This window comes from Anolis carolinensis, chromosome 6 (genome assembly GCF_035594765.1).
Source record: "Anolis carolinensis isolate JA03-04 chromosome 6, rAnoCar3.1.pri, whole genome shotgun sequence".
Taxonomy (NCBI): domain Eukaryota; kingdom Metazoa; phylum Chordata; class Lepidosauria; order Squamata; family Dactyloidae; genus Anolis; species Anolis carolinensis.
In genome coordinates this window covers 117,098,375-117,116,563 of record NC_085846.1, presented here as the reverse complement: position 1 = coordinate 117,116,563, position 18,189 = coordinate 117,098,375, and the positions used below count along the sequence as shown (strand labels likewise).

The 18,189-nt window shown below is 38.1% G+C and overlaps 2 protein-coding genes across 5 annotated transcripts in view; both read right to left on the bottom strand.

Moving 5' to 3' along the window:
• LOC100555440 (D-serine dehydratase) overlaps window positions 1-18,189 on the bottom strand; it is a 459,449-nt gene that overhangs the window by 196,508 nt on the left and 244,752 nt on the right. The window lies entirely within an intron of this gene.
• Window positions 1-18,189, bottom strand: part of LOC100553684 (uncharacterized) — a 59,820-nt gene that overhangs the window by 8,938 nt on the left and 32,693 nt on the right. For all 3 annotated transcript variants that reach the window (XM_062957786.1, XM_062957787.1, XM_062957788.1), the window contains 6 exons: window positions 17,967-18,062; window positions 15,955-16,050; window positions 7,746-7,807; window positions 4,084-4,215; window positions 3,847-3,988; window positions 1,243-1,419 (listed from right to left, as the gene is read on the bottom strand). In XM_062957786.1, the coding sequence (XP_062813856.1) occupies window positions 1,243-1,419; window positions 3,847-3,988; window positions 4,084-4,215; window positions 7,746-7,807; window positions 15,955-16,050; window positions 17,967-18,062 (705 nt within the window). The remainder of the gene's footprint in view (window positions 1-1,242; window positions 1,420-3,846; window positions 3,989-4,083; window positions 4,216-7,745; window positions 7,808-15,954; window positions 16,051-17,966; window positions 18,063-18,189) is intronic.

Below are 18,189 nucleotides of genomic sequence, written 5' to 3'. Positions count from 1 at the left end.
AGGCAGGTAAGAAACAATACTACTACTACGACTACGAAGACTACTACTACTAATAATAATAACAACAACAACAACAACAACAATAATTTTAATGGGAATATGTGAGGAATAAAATCTACTTTTTATTCTCCAGTTTCTATTTTCTAGTTCTGCTTCTGCAGAGCCATTTGGGGCTGATTTTCCTTCCTTCCTTTGAAGGCAAGGCATCTTAAAAACCTATAAAATTATTACTATTACTATTACTATTATTATTATTATTATTTCCCAGGGACAGGATCAGGATCCAAAAGGGCCTTAGCAGAGCTGATTGTCTAAAATTAACAACTTGACTTTCAATAGGAACAAATGTACAATATGACACGTTAGCAATGAAAACGAAATGCACAGATATAGGATGAGTGATCCCTGGTTTGAAAAAAGACCATGAGAGAGGGATCTAGAAGACTTGTGTCGTAGTTCAGCCTTTGATCATGCCTACACTTGATGTCACTGGGGATTCTGGGCCTGCAGGCCAGCAGGAGATTTTAAGCCCTGAAACTGAACCGTCTTTGTCTGAAGGCCACATTCCAGAAAGGCAGTTTGCTACGGAAGCAAGGTCAGAAGCAGAACTGAGCTCAGAGGATGAGAGTTCAGGTGGACAGACTAATGAGCTGTTATATAGGAGATTTATGTTTTGTCAATACAGATCTTCTCAGGAGAGTTTGTGAAGGTCAAGCCACCTATAAGCCAAAAAAGTCCTTATCTATTTCTTAAGGGAGAAGGCATGACTTTGTCTATTTTAGTCAGACCAAAAGGGTATTTTGCCAGTCTAGGTAGGCAACGTTGGTGTTTGAGTTAGATCTCTTGTCAAGCCAAGCCTGCTAAGGGATTTCTAGTTCCACCTTTCCTATGGCTCATGTTCCATGGTTCCAAGTTGTTAAAGACTGTTCCTGAATCACACGTCTTGGATTTATTCTGCTTTTGTATTCTTGGTTTTGTGATGCTACTCATGTACTTTGATTTCTGTGGACTATTTCTGACATTTAGACTTTGGTCTTTTATACTGTTTTGCTGAACTGCTTTTCATATACAATCTTCAATAAACTGTTTTGCTATTTCAGCTAGGACTGGCGTGTGGCGTTAAGTACAGAGGTGCTTCCCAGCCTTGGAGTCCAACAACTTAGTGGATCACGAGATGGGCAGGAGACAACAGAGAGGGCTCCAGGTGTGAGGCCTTGTTTCAAAGACCTGCCTTGGGCTCACCTTCGCGTCGTGAACACCTTGAGCGGATAGAAAAGCCCAGCCAGGCAGGATGCGATGTAGGCGTTCATGGCGGAAAAGGAGACCTGACCATAAGCATTGTCTCCTTCCTTCGGCTGCAGGGATGTCGCTCGCTTCAACACCTCATCATTTTGGAAGAGAAGGACACCATCTGCGAACCTGGACAGAGCCCAAAAGACATTTACAATAGTTAGTTTCAGGAATGACTACTCCTAGAAGAGGATTCTGGGTATCCTGGTCCAATAAAGTAACTTTTTCCTGGTGTCATTTCTATAAAAAGACTGGAAACGGTACTTAGAGATCATAACTCCCCAAAGGCTAGGTTTCTATGAGGTGTGGGAAACAATAATGTATTTCATCACATAATAGTCACACCTTCTCATCTCTTTGTATTAAACATGCGACTATTACCCTGTTTCCCCGAAAATAAGACAGTGTCTTATATTAATTTTTGCTCCCAAAGATGTGCTAGGTCTTATTTTCAGGGGATGTCTTATCTTATTTTTCCACAAAGAAGAATTCAAATTTATGGTTGAATTTTTAAAAAAATGAGAATGTATTATCTACTGTACAGTAGTTGTCATCACAAAGCAGCATAACCAAACTGTGAATCCTTTCAAGAATTTCTATATTATATTTTATTGCTATACTGTTTTAAAATTACTGTTTTAAATTTCTGTTCATATGTAAATTTATGTTTGTCCCTGTGTAAGCTGCCCTGAGTCCCTTCTGGGAGATGGAAGTGGGATACAAGAATAAAATTATTATTATATTATTATTATTTCTTGTTACTACCTTTATTTCCATGTACAACAATCTATGGTCTGTACATTTACCGATCCTGCATGCTCTGGTGTTCTGTTCGTTGGGCATGCTTCCAAACAAAAACTTTGCTAGGTCTTACTTTCAGGGGAGGCCTTATATTTAGCAATTCAGCAAAACCTCTACTAGGTCTTATTTTCTGGGGATGCCTTATTTTAGGGGAAACAGGGTATGTGAGGAAAAATCTGCCTTTTATTGTCCAGTTTCTGTTTTCTAGTTCTGTTTCTACAGAACCATTTGGGGCTGATCCATCCTTCCTTCCTTCCTTCCTTCCTTCCTTCCTTCCTTCCTTCCTTCCTTCCTTCCTTCCTTCCTTCCAGGCAAGACAGTTTAAAAACTATAAAATGAGGTCTTTTGAGCTCGACTCTTGTCTCCTTCTTCTTTCCTCCTTGGACTGAAGGCAGTTTAAACAACCTGGAATGAAGGTCTCTGGAACTTGAATCTTTCCTCTTTCTTCCTTTCTCCAAAGAACTCAATTCCAGGTTTTTATAAACCGTCTTAAGACCTTGGAACAAGAAAGGAGGAGAGAAGAGTGGAGCTTAAGAGACCTCCTTCAGGGAAAGAAAGAAAGAAGGGCCGGGCTGTGGCGCAGCTGGCTAGTAACCAGCTGCAATAAATCACTACTGACCGAGAGGTCATGAGTTTGAAGCCTGGTCAGGTTAAGCCCCCGACCACTAAGTAGCCTGGCTTGCTGTTGACCTATGCAGCCCCGAAAGACAACTGCATCTGTCAATTAGGGAAATTTAGGTACGCTTTATGCGGGGAGGCTAATTTAACTAATTTACAACATCATAAAACTGCCAGCAAAACACGAGGAAAGGAATGAGGAAGTACAGCCACTACTGGACGGTGAAGCAACAGCTCCCCCTGTGGCCGGAATCGTGAAGATGGAAAAAATGTTAAATGCCTCTGTGTCTGTCTATATATGTTGTTTGTCTGTTGGCATTGAATGTTTGCCATATATGTGTTCATTGTAATCCTCCCTGAGTCCCCTTCGGGGTGAGAAAGAAGGGCGGAATATAAATACTGTAAATAAATAAATTAAATAAATAAATAAATAAATAAGGAAGGGAGGGAGGACCAGCCCAAATGTGGGTGCGACTATTATGTGAGAAAAAACCAAAATGCTATTTTTGTCACCCAAAAAAATTGGGATGCGACTATTACGTGGTGGCAACTATTATGTGATGAAATACGGGTAATCCCACTTTCCGATTTCTACTGTAGTAACTTTCTATAACATTTCAACAAGTATTATATTCCTCTATAATTGAGGTGATTTACAGAAACCACTATAAACACAAGAAATCACCATAAAACATGATATAAATACAAAGGAGGTTAACCACAGAGTAAAGCTGGACCTGAAGCATGGTTTGTACACTTGAGATTGTTCCAGAACTCCATCATTACAATTAAGGAGGCTCTGATGTTTCGGAAAACTAAGGACACAAGTTGAGCTTGGACTACATCTTCCAGAATCTTGTGGCCAACATGGCCTTTCCAGGGGAATTTCCTGATAATAGGGGATGATGCGAGTTTTAGTTGAAAGTAGATGTTCATAGGATTTTCTTAGGCAAGGAAACAGTCTGCAATAACAGCTATTCATTGGCAGTCTCCCACTCAAGTCCTAACCAGGGCTGACCCTGCTTAGCGTCCAATATTCAACCGGATCTGGTGCCGTTAAGATTCTATGAAAAAAGGAATGAGACCACATGGGTCATCTTTTGCTTTTCTGAAGGTCTCCCTGTAAAATAGACGTACCTCTGCAGCCAGGAAAGGCACAACAAGGCGTTGTAGGGCTGAAGAGAGCCTTCGCCGCTTTGGTGCGGAGCCACCGAGACGGACAGGATCCGGCCGAGCGGATACTCCTCCCGGATGGCTTCACACAGCCGGGAACTCAGGCCTGCGGAGGAAGAAGAGCCCGGCACACGCTGGTGAGGAATGGGTGGACTGGTTTGTTCTGCCTTGATGGGAGGTTGCAAGGATTTCAATTCTCACCGGCTCCGGTTCCACCGCTCAGGCTGTGCAAGAGCACCGTCCCGCAATAGCAGTCCTTGCGCTCCACTTCCTTCCTTAGGCTCTCCATCGTCTGGCTGAACAGGTCCCTTTCGCCCTTGGAGCCATGATAACCTGTGGAAGGACAAAATGTTAGTGTAACGAAGGAGGTTTTATGTGTTGTCGAAGGCTTTCATGGCCAGGATCACAGGGTTGTTGTATGTCTTTCGGGCAGTATGGCCATGTTCCAGAAGCATTCTCTCCTGACGTTTCGCCCACATCTATGGCAGGCATCCTCAGAGGTTGTGAGGTATGGATAAATTAAGTAAGGAAAGGAAAGAATATATATCTGTGGAGAGTCCAAGGTGTGGCAAGAGTTCTTTGTCACTGGGAAGCCAGCATTAATGTTTCAGTTAATCACCCTAATTAGCATTGGAAAGGTTTTGTCTCTTGCCTGGGGGCATCCTTTGTTCACTCAAGCCCTCATTGTGTTGGTTCCCATCTACTGTTTTGATTTTGGAGTTTTGTAATACTGGCAGCCAGATTTTGTTCATTTTCATGGTTTCTTCCTTTCTGTTGAAGTTGTCCACATGCTTGTGGATTTCAGTGGCTTCTCTGTGTCGTCTGACATGATAGTTGTTGGAGTGGTCCAGCATTTCTGTGTTCTCAAATAATATCCTGTGTCCAGGCTGGTTCATCAAGTGCTCTGCTATGGCTGATTTCTCTGGTTGTGTGAGTCTACATGTTCTTTGACTTGTGTTTGGGCAATGATGCTGCGTTTGGTGGTCCCTATGCAGACTTGTCCACAGCTGCATGGTATCCGGTAGACTCCTGCAGAAGAGAGAGGATCCCTCTTGTCCTTCGCTGACCGTATCATTTGTTGGATTTTCTTTGTGGGTCTGTAGATAGTTTGCAGGTTGTGCTTCTTCATCAATTTGCCTATGCAGTCAGTAGTTCCCTTGATGTAGGGTAAGAACACCTTTCCTCTGGGTGGATCTTTGTCTTGACTCTCATGGCTTGTTCTTGGCCTTGCAGCTCTTCTGATGTCTGTGGTGGAGTCTCCATTGGCCTGGAGAGCCCAGTTTAGGTGGTTGGACTCTCCACAGATATATATTCTTTCCTTTCCTTACTTAGCTTCTCCATACCTCACAACCTCTGAGGATGCCTGCCATAGATGTGGGCGAAACGTCAGGAGAGAATACTTCTGGAACATGGCCACACAGCCCGAAAGACATACAACAACCCTGAATGAGGTTTTATTTTATTAAACGCTGCCACCAATTGTAAAGATGTTTGTTTACGCTGCCACCAAATTATAAAGTCTTTATAATGCTGCCACCAAATGTAAAGAGGATTATTAACGCTTGACGCCACTTTGGGAAAATGCAGCCACCAAAGAACTAGAGAGGAGACCTTTTAATTCTTGTTTTTCTTTCTTCTTCTTATTTACTTAGATGGTAACACAACTCAGTTTATAATATATGTGACAGAGGCTTAGATGTTTGAGGAACAATAACAAGTTTATTCTGGCACAGAGCTTAATAGTTACAATAACGTTTCTCCTTAGAGGCACTTTAGTTAACAGTTGCAATATTAGAATGAGGTGATTCAAACTTCCTAAAATGTCACTTCTTTCTCTACTGCTTTTAAACCGCAGTCACCCTGTGATACACAATCACAGATTCTCTGTTCCTTATCAGCACACAGACTGCATTAAATAAGTCACCAAACGTATTTTAATCTGACTCAAAAATAAGCAGTTGAGCCTCCCTGATCCCTTCAACTCAGGATCAGTCTTCCCTGTGCCTCATTAGAGCACAGACTGACTTTTTTTAAAACTCTGCCCTTCTTCCACAAAACGACAGTTGGCTCCACCCACTTCTCCATGGCAACCAACCTCTGCGTGCTGAGATGTAATAACTGAAATACCGACCCTTTTAAAACACAAACATACAATTAAATATAACATCTGTAAACCAAAAATTCACACTTCATTACAGTTAGATAGAAAATGTATTGTTAGATAGAAAGAAGTGCATTGGCAGTGATTCTATTGTGTAAAATACAGTTCTAATGGACATGCATACTTTCACCCTCCCTATTCAACTTGTATGCAGTTGAATACGCATCATGCGACATGCGGGGCTTGAGGAATCCAAGGCTGGAGTTAAAATTGCCGGAAGAAACATCAACAACCTTAGGTATGCAGATGATACCACTCTGATGGCCGAAAGTGAGGAAGAACTGAGGAGCCTTATCATCAGGGTGAAAGAAGAAAGTGCAAAAGCTGGATTGCAGTTAAACATCAAGAAAATCAAGATCATGGCAACCAGACCGCTTGATAACTGGCAAATAGAGGGAGAGAATGTGGAGGCAGTGACAGACTTTGTATTTCTAGGCACGAAGATGACTGCAGATGCAGACTGCAGCCAGGAAACCAGAAGACGTTTCCTTCTTGGGAGGAGAGCAATGGCCAACCTGGACAAAAGAGTGAAGAACAGAGACATCACACTGGCAACGAAGGTCTGCATAGTGAAAGCAAAGATATTCCCCATAGTGATCTAGGGATGCGAGAGCTGGACCAGAAGGAAGGCTGAAACCTTAAGAAACCATAAGGGTTGCTGTGAGTTTTCCAGACTTTATAGTCATGTTCCAGAAGCATTCTCTCCTGACGTTTCACCCACATCTATGGTAGGCATCCTCAGAGGCTGTGAGGTCTGTTGGAAAATAGGCAAGTGGGGTTTATATATCTGTGGAATGATGTCCAGGGTGGGAGAAAGAGCTCTTGCCTGTTTGAGGCAGGTGTGAAAGCTTGCCAGTTGGCCACCTTGATTAGCATTGCATAGCCTTGCAGCTGAGGAGCCTTCTAAACAAGATGAAAGAAGAAAGTGCAAAAGCTGGGTTACAGCGAAACATCAAGAAAACCAAGATTATGGCAACCAGACTGATTGATGACTGGCAAATAGAGGGAGAAAAGGTGGAGGCAGGGACAGACTTTCTAGGCGTGAAGATCACTGCAGATACAGACTGCAGCCAGGAAATCTGAAGACGTTTCCTTCTTGGGAGGAGAGCAATGGCCAACCTCGATGATAAAATAGTGAAGAGCAGAGACATCACACTGGCCACGAAGGTCCGCATAGTCAAAGCCATGGTCTTCCCCATAATAACCCATGGATGCGAGAGCTGGACCATAAGGAAGGCTGAGCGAAGGAAGAGAGATGTTTTTGAAGGAAAGTCCTGAGAGTGCCTTGGACCTTGGCAAGAAGATCCAACCAGTCCATCCTCCAGGACATAATGCCCAAAGGCTGCTCACTGGAGGGAAGGAGATTAGAAGCAAAGCTGAAGTATTTTGGCCACATCATGAGGAGACAGGAAAGCTTGGAGAAGATCATGATGATGGGGGAAATGGAAGGAAAAAGGAAGAGAGGCCGACCAAGGGCAAGATGGATGGACGGTATCCTTGAAGTGACTGGCTTGACCTTGAAGGAACTGGGGGTGGCCACGGCCGACAGGGAGCTCTGGCCTGGGATGGTCCAGGAGGTCACCAAGAGTCAGAGATGACTAAATGACTGAGCAGCAACAGCTAGGAGACTTATGCATGAATATATAGGATCTTCAGTGTAGTCAGTATGGATCGTCACCTGCTTTGGGGAAGCCGGACTTACCATAAGCCCAGTTGTTGCCTCTTCCGGCCTTGCCCACAATGAGGTTGGACTCTCTGAAGGCTCTGGATGGGAACAGACAAAAGAAGTTACATGGGAGTCATTCAACAGCCACAGTTGCTCTCTGTATGTATGTATGTATGTGTGTATACACAAACACATATATACACACACTAGCTGTGCCCGGCCATGTGTTGCTGTGGTGAAGTATGGTGGTAGGGGAAATAAAGTACTGAGGAATTAGTGGTAGGTAAAGGTAAAGGTTTTCCTCTGACGTTAAGTCCAGTCATGTCTGACTCTGGGGGTTGGTGCTCATCTCCATTTCTAAGCCGAAGAGCCGGCGTTGTCCGTAGACACCTCCAAGGTCATGTGGCCAGTATGACTGCATGGAGCGCTGTTACCTTCCCGCCGGAGCGGTACCTATTGATCTACTCACATTGGCATGCTTTTGAACTGCTAGGTTGGCAGAAGCTGGAGCTACCAGCGGGTGCTCATTCCGCTCCTGGAATTTGAACCTGGGACCTTTTGGTCCGCAAGTTCAGCAGCTCAGCGCTTTAACATACTTCGCCACCAGAGGCCCCATAAGGCCCTGGTATGTATATATATATTTATATAAATACACAGTAGAGTCTCACTTATCCAACATAAACGGGCCGGCAGAACATTGAATAAGTGAATATGTTGGATAATAAGGAGGGATTAAGGAGAAGCCTATTAAACATCAAATTAGGTTATGATTTTACAAATTAAACAGCAAAACTTCATGTTATACAACAAATTTGACAGAAGACGTAGTTCAATACTCAGTAATGTTATGTTGTAATTACTGTATTTACAAATTTAGCACCCAAATATCACAATATATTGAAAACACTGACTACAAAAATGGCTTGGATAATCCAGAGGCTTGGATAAGCGAGCCTTGGATAAGTGAGACTCTACTGTATATACAGTAGAGTCTCACTTATCCAGCACTCACTTATCCAATGTTCTGGATTAGTCAATGTTTTCAATACATCGTGATATTTGGGTGCTAAATTCGTAAATACAGTAATTATTACTTAGCATTACTGCGTATTGAACTACTTTTTCTGTCAAATTTGTTTTATAACATGATGTTTTGGTGCTTAATTTGCAAAATCATAACTTAATTTGATGTTTAATAGACTTTTCCTTAATGTCTCCTTATTATCCAACATATTTGCTTATCCAACGTTCTGCCGGCCCGTTTATGTTGAATAAGCAAGACTCTACTGTATTACAATTATACATTTTTGTTATTTAAACTATACATATTGCAAAATTATGGTTTTTTTTCCTCGAAGTGACACACCACCCAAGTCATGCTAGGTTTTTTGGTGAATTTGGACACACCAAATGCAAAAGCTTGCCCATCATTGTTTTATTCTGTTCTGTCTCTAGAAGCCTGCAGAGGGCATGGCTCTCCTATTAAATGCCATTGTGCTCCTCCCATTTGTTCTGGGTTGTTTTTGTTGTATGTGTTTTGTTTTATTTGGATTTTAAAGAAAGAAGTCCAAAACACTGGGAGGACCAAACTTGCCCATGCCTGCTCTATCAGATATTCATTGCAAAAGACCCTGGGCGCTTTCCTTTAAACTTTGGGTTCTAAATAATTTTTTATTATATTCTTGATGTAATGCCTATTATTATTTATTGTATTTTTAATGGTGCTATGATATGTTGTTTTTATATTTTATATTGTATTGCTCTGGGCATGGCCCCATGTTAGCCGCCCCGAGTCCCCGTTGGGGAGATGGTGGCGGGGTATAAATAAAGTTTTATTATTATTATTATTATTGACACAACGACATTGTATGACACAGCAAACAAGATAGACATGCTGGATTTCGTTTCGCAAAACCACAAGTCGAACACTTCCCAAGTGTCTAGGACTGTGTGATGTATTTTCGGATGATGCGTGCAGATCCCAGTAGGGTGGCCTTTTGCAGTTGGCAGATGGTGATTTTGTCAATGTCTATTGTTTCCAAATGCCGGCTGAGATCTTTTGGCACGGCACCCAGTGTGCCCATCACCACCGGGACCACCTGCACTGGTTTCTGCCAGAGTCTTTGCAGTTCGATCTTGAGGTCCTGATAGCGGCTGAGTTTTTCCTGTGGTTTTTCGTCAATGCGACTGTCACCTGGGATGGCAACATCAATGATCCAAACCTTGTTCTTTTCCACAACTGTGATGTCTAGTGTGTTGTGTTCCAGAACTTTGTCAGTCTGGATTCGGAAGTCCCACAGTATCTTTGCGTGTTCATTTTCCACAACCTTTGCAGGTTTGTGATCCCACCAGTTCTTAACTGCAGGGAGGTGATACTTGAGGCATAGGTTCCAATGAATCATTTGGGCCACATAGTTGTGCCTCTGTTTGTAGTCTGTCTGTGCAATTTTCTTACAGCAGCTGAGGATATGATCTATGGTTTCATCGGTTTCCTTGCACAGTCTGCATTTTGGGTCATCAGCTGATTTTTCAATCTTGGCCTGAATTGCCTTTGTCCTGATGTCTTGCTCCTGGGCTGCAAGGATCAGGCCTTCTGTCTCCTTCTTCAGGGTCCCATTCGTGAGCCAGAGCCAGGTCTTCTCTTTATCAGCTTTTTCGTCAATTTTGTCAAGGAACTTTCCATGCAGTGTTTTGTTGTGCCAGCTGTCAGCTCTAGTTTGTAGTGCGGTTTTCTTGTACTGGTTTTTTGTCTGCTGTGCTTTGAGGAGTTTCTGATTTTTGACTTCAATCAAAGCAGGTTCTTCACTTTGTTTTACATATTCTGCCAGGGCATGTTCTTCTTCTTTGACTGCTTGTTTTACTTGCAAGAGTCCTCTGCCCCCTGATCTTCTAGGCAGATACAGCCGGTCAACATCACTGCGAGGGTGCAGTGAATGATTATTATTATTATTATTATTATTATTATTATTATTATTATTATTATTATTAGTGTTCCTTTCAACATAAACACAGACAAAAACATACAATAAAATAAAGTACAGAATTGAGAGAAAAGGAAAAAAAATAAAAGGAAAAAAGGAAAGAAAAAAATTGGAAGGGGAAGAAAATAAAAAGAAGAAGAAGAAGAAGCAGAGAGGGGTAAAAATTGAATAGACAAAAAAACAACAACAACATGTATAATATAAAATAAACTTCCAACTATTGCATGGTGTCTTTTGGTCTCATCTTTCCCCCCTTTCCTAAGTTCTTGAATTCTTCCTGATAACCCAGATCATTCCTTTTCTCCTATTATGAGGTTTTGTACATACAGTAGATCAGGGGTCCCCAAACTAAGGCCCGGGGGCCGGATGCGGCCCTCCAAAGTCATTGACCTGGCCCCCGCCCTCAGTTTTAGACTTAGGCTTGCCCAAAGTCTGAAATGACTTGGAAGGCACACAACAACAACAACAACAACAACAATCCTATTTAACTTGACTATCTCATTGGCCAGAAGAAGCCCCTGTGATGTCTCATGGGCCTTGTAGTCCCGTTCCTAGTACTATTGTGGCAGACGAAGAGGAAAACATGGGATTTCCACCGGTTCAGCTTGAATCGGAGCCCTTGCACCTGGAGGATGTTTGCCCTCAAGAAGTCAGCCAAACAAGCCTTGGGCAGAATTCTCCCCCGTTTTCTCGAAAGGACAATTATAATAGAGATAGAGGAGCTAGGGAGGCGAATCGCCGGAGCCTCAGAATCGCAGCCAAACAATTAGCTGATTAGGTCTGCTTCCCTTGGGAAATTCTAAGGAGTCATGCATCTGGACAGAGTTGGGTTTCACTTCTCGTTCTCCAGGGAAAGTGTTCTTCTGGCGGGAAACGAGACCCTATTTAGGTGTTTTGCCGCGAAGGAAACCTTGCGGAGTCAACTCGTCAGCTTGAGGAGTGAGATCGTGTGTGGACTTCGAAATCCCCAGTTCCTTGTTTTCCGGACCAAGTTCCAAGCCTGCCTTGTTTCACGTTTGACCGCGGACCTCGCCACGGACCTTGTTCTTGCTTCTTGTTTGCCTCGTATCAAGTCTTGTTTAGCCAAGAATCTAGTTTGTTTTCCAGCCTTGTTGTCAAGCTTCAATGGACTAAAAGACCTTGTCATCTCCCCACACTATTGCTTGGCAAAGTGTGTGTTTCGGTTTTGGGATTATAACTTTGGACTCTAATATCACATATTGGACATTATTTTCCTGGACTATATTTGACCTTTCCTGAAAGGTCTACTTCTGAACTATATTCTTCACTTGTTTATATTGACTTTTTATATTCCTTTAATAAAGATATTAGATAGAATCCGGCCTCTGCGCATGGTTATTGGTGTTCTGTAGCCTGGGTCTTGACAGCCCCACACTTCCCATTAAAATCCTGATAGGTTTACTGTATGTTGGTTAAAATTGTTTTTATTTTTAAATATTGTATTGTTCTTTCATTTACTAATATTGTGCTATGGTAATAATAGAATATATTGTGTATACATATAGTATTGATACTAATATTATAATGTCATACAGTATACTAATAGTAATGCAACAAAATAATATTAATTATACATTATATATTAAATGTAACATTACTAATAATATTACGGTATAGTGGTATAGTACAATATAGTAATATCTAATGCTAATATTGTGCTATGCTAATAATATAATATATTGTATGTTCATATAATATTGATACTAATATTATAATGTCATACAGTATACTAATAATAATGCAACATAATAATATTAATTATACATTATATATTAAATGTAATATTACTAATAATATTACGGTATAGTGGTATAGTACAATATAATAATATCTAATGCTAATATTGTGCTATGCTAATAATATAATATATTATATGTTCATATAATATTGATACTAATATTATAATGCCATACAGTATACTAATAGTAATGCAACAAAATAATATTAATTATACATTATATATTAAATGTAATATTACTAATAATATTACGGTATAGTGGTATAGTACAATATAGTAATATCTAATGCTAATATTGTGCTATGCTAATAATATAATATATTGTATGTTCATATAATATTGATACTAATATTATAATGTCATACAGTATACTAATAGTAATGCAACAAAATAATATTAATTATACATTATATATTAAATGTAATATTACTAATAATATTACGGTATAGTGGTATAGTACAATATAGTAATATCTAATGCTAATATTGTGCTATGCTAATAATATAATATATTGTATGTTCATATAATATTGATACTAATATTATAATGTCATACAGTATACTAATAATAATGCAACATAATAATATTAATTATACATTATATATTAAATGTAACATTACTAATAATATTACGGTATAGTGGTATAGTACAATATAATAATATCTAATGCTAATATTGTGCTATGCTCATAATATAATATATTGTATGTTCATATAATATTGATACTAATATTATAATGTCATACAGTATACTAATAATAATGCAACATAATAATATTACTTATACATTATATATTAAATGTAACATTACTAATAATATTACGGTATAGTGGTATAGTACAATATAATAATATCTAATGCTAATATTGTGCTATGCTCATAATATAATATATTGTATGTTCATATAATATTGATACTAATATTATAATGTCATACAGTATACTAATAGTAATGCAACAAAATAATATTAATTATACATTATATATTAAATGTAACATTACTAATAATATTACGGTATAGTGGTATAGTACAATATAGTAATATCTAATGCTAATATTGTGCTATGCTAATAATATAATATATTGTATGTTCATATAATATTGATACTAATATTATAATGTCATACAGTATACTAATAATAATGCAACATAATAATATTAATTATACATTAAATGTAATATTACATTACTAATAATATTACGGTATAGTGGTATAGTACAATATAGTAATATCTAATGCTAATATTGTGCTATGCCAATAATATAATATATTGTATGTTCATATAATATTGATACTAATATTATAATGTCATACAGCATACTAATAATAATACAACATAATAATATTAATTATACAATATATATTAAATGTAATATTACTAATAATATTACGGTATAGTGGTAAAGTACAATATAGTAATATCTAATGCTAATATTGTGCTATGCTAATAATATAATATATTGTATGTTCATATAATATTGATACTAATATTATAATGTCATACAGTATACTAATAATAATGCAACATAATAATATTAATTATACATTATATATTAAATGTAATATTACTAATAATATTACTACGGTATAGTGGTATAGTGCAATATAATAATATCTAATGCTAATATTGTGCTATGCTAATAATATAATATATTGTATGTTCATATAATATTGATACTAATATTATAATGTCATACAGTATACTAATAGTAATGCAACAAAATAATATTAATTATACATTATATATTAAATGTAACATTACTAATAATATTACGGTATAGTGGTATAGTACAATATAGTAATATCTAATGCTAATATTGTGCTATGCCAATAATATAATATATTGTATGTTCATATAATATTGATACTAATATTATAATGTCATACAGTATACTAATAGTAATGCAACATAATAATATTAATTATACATTATATATTAAATGTAATATTACTAATAATATTACGGTATAGTGGTATAGTGCAATATAATAATATCTAATGCTAATATTGTGCTATGCTAATAATATAATATATTGTATGTTCATATAATATTGATACTAATATTATAATGTCATACAGTATACTAATAGTAATGCAACAAAATAATATTAATTATACATTATATATTAAATGTAACATTACTAATAATATTACGGTATAGTGGTATAGTACAATATAGTAATATCTAATGCTAATATTGTGCTATGCCAATAATATAATATATTGTATGTTCATATAATATTGATACTAATATTATAATGTCATACAGTATACTAATAATAATGCAACATAATAATATTAATTATACATTATATATTAAATGTAATATTACTAGTAATATTACAATATAGTGATATAGTACAATATAGTAATATATATAATGCTAATATTGTGCTATGCCATTAATATAATATATTGTATGTACATACAACCTGTAAGCCGCTCTTAAGTCCCCTTCGAGGCGAGAGAGGGCAGGGTATAAATGTAGTAAATGAATAAATAAATAATTGTTGTTGGGAGGGTTTTTTTTGCACTACAAATAAGACATGTGCAGTGTGCATACGAATTTGTTTTTGTTTTTTTTCCAAATGATAATTTGGACCTTCAACAGTCTGAGGGACCATGAACCGGCCCTCCACTTTAAAAGTTTGAGGACCCCTGCAGTAGAGTCTCACTTATCCAAGCCTCTGGATAATCCAAGCCATTTTTGTAGTCAATGTTTTCAATATATCGTGATATTTTGGTGCTAAATTCATAAATACAGTAATTACCACTTAGCATTACTGGGTATTGAACTACTTTTTCTGTCAAATTAGTTGTATAACATGATGTTTTGGTGCTTAATTTGTAAAATCATAACCTAATTTGATATTTAATAGGCTTTTCCTTAATCTCTCCTTATTATCCAAGATATTCGCTTATCCAAGCTTCTGCCGGCCCGTTTAGCTTGGATATGTGAGACTCTACTGTATTATATTGTATTTTTAGTATTATATTGTATTACAAAATAATATTATTAATATATGCATATACAATATATTATAATAAATATTATTGTACATTATATAGTTAATAAATATTTATTTATTAAGTAAATAGATTATATTACCCCTCCTAGTGACTTCCTGCAGAAATTATAGTATTCTGATATTCTGTATTCTGATTTTCTTAGATCTCAAATTAAAATCTTCATTTTTTCCTCTTTTAAGTATTTTTTAATCATTTCCCAGTCCGTTTGTTTTCTTGGATGACCTTGATTGTTCGCTAACAAATACGTCAATTTGTCCATATTAATTATTTCTAAGATCTTATTAATCCAGCATTTCGTTTCCGGAATTTCTTGATTTCTCCAAGACTTGGCAACGGTCATCCTTGCTGCGGTAATTAAATAAATAGCACTTATTTTTATCTCATATATATATATATCATTCCCAATAGCATAATTTTGGGGTCCATATTTATTCTAATTTTTAACATCTTCTGAATTTTAAACTTTGGGTTCTTACTTCCTCCGGATCTGCTTCTGGAGCCTCCGCACCACTTTGGGTTCGCTGTCCACGCAAATGGCACTGAGCCGTCCGTCAAGGGAGCCGAACGGGGACCTGGCGAGAGAAAAACACCCAGGGACACCCGTTGAGAATGCCTGCCACAGATGTGGGCGAAACGTCAGGAGAGAATGCTTCTGGAACAGCCCGGAAAACACACAGCCACCCTGTGATTTGGGTCATGAAAGCCTTCGACAACACATCGTTCATTTCCTTCGCTTCTCTTTCTTGATTTCCCTGGAAAAATGTGGATTGTAAATTCCTCTCTAGCGGTGCATCTACACTGTGGAATTAATGCAGTTTGATAGCCCTCTGGAATCTCCAGGTCCACCACAATGAGCTTTGGCTGATACTGATCGTAGAATTGCACTGGAGGCACTAGAGATTCCCAGGGTGCATCTACACAGTGGAATTAATGCAGTTTGGTGCATCAGCACTATAGAATTAATGCAGTTTGGTGAACAGACACCAGGATTAATGCAGTTTAGTGCATCTACATAGCAGAATTACTGCAGTTTGCATCTACATTGTGGAATGAATGTGGTTTGGTGCATCTACATAGTAGAATTAATGTAGTTTGCATCTACATTGTGAAATTAATGTGGTTTGGTGCATCTACACTGCAGAATTAACGCAGTTTGCATCTACATTGTGGAATTAATGTGGTTTGGTGCATCTACACTGCAGAATTAATTCAGTTTGGTGCATCAACACTAGAATTAATGCAGTTTCCATCTACATTGTGGAATTAATGTGGTTTGGTGCATCTACATAGTAGAATTAATGCAGTTTGCATCTACATTGTGAAATTAATGTGGTTTGGTGCATCTACACTGCAGAATTAATGCAGTTTGGTGCATCGGCACTAGAATTAATGCAGTTTGCATCTACATTGTGAAATTAATGTGGTTTGGTGCATTTACATAATAGAATTAATGCAGTTTGCATCTACATTGTGGAATTAATGTGGTTTGGTGCATTTACATAATAGAATTAATGCAGTTTGCATCTACGTTGTGGAATTAATGTGTTTTGGTGCAACTACACAGTAGAATTAATGCAGTTTGGGGCATCTACACTGCAGAATTAATGTTGTTTGGTACAGTGACACCAGGATTAATGCAGTTTGGTGCATCTACATAGTAGAATTAATGCAGTTTGCATCTACATTGTGGAATTAATGTGTTTTGGTACATCTACACTGCAGAATTAATGCAGTTTGGTGCATTGACACTGGAATTAATGCAATCTGGTGCCTATACATAATAGAATTAATGTGGTTTGGTGCATTGACGCTGTAAAATTAATACAGTTTGGGGCATCCACACTGTGGAATTAATGCAGTTTGGTGCATCGACACTAGAATCAATGCAGTTTGCATCTACATTGTGGAATTAATGTGGTTTGGTGCATCTACATAGTAGAATTAATGCAGTTTGCATCTACACTGTGGAATTAATGTGGTTTGGTGCATCTACACTGCAAAATTAATGTAGTTTGGTGCATCGACACTACAATTAATGCAATCTGGTGCCTATACACAGTAGAATTAATGTGGTTTGGTGCATCAACACTGTAAAATTAATACAGTTTGGGGCATCCACACTGTGAAATTAATGCAGTTTTGACTCCTCTCCAAGAATCTCTAGGTCATCCAGTATTATTCTATAATGAAGCTCTGGCTGATGTTGACCATGGAATTGCACTGGAAAAGAGAGTCCTAGGGCGAATCTACAGGGTAGGGTTAATGCACTTTGGCACCACTTTATCTGCCATGGCTCAAGGCTGTAGAATTATGGGAATTGTAGTTTCATTGCACCTCCAAATGACATTCGTGTTTTTAGGAATCTTTGCCTCGTTCTGCCAAGAAGGACAATGGACGAGCCAAGGCGGCATCTCATCAGGCTTCTAGGTGATCATGAAAAGGGAGACGATAATTATTATCAACCGAGTGAATGGCGGAATGGACTCACGCATCGGCTTCTCCTTGGTTTGCAATGATTTGCCACCATTCCTGTCCGATCTGGTTGCCGCACTGTCCGACCTGCAGCCAAACTGCAGACATGGCTCTTAAAAGAAAAATAAATAAATATAGGGAACGCAATGCATTAATTTCGGAATGAAGAATATGGCGAGGTAGAAGCGCAAACAAAACAACAAAGTTCCTGGAAGTTTGTTGGCCACATTAAATAGAGA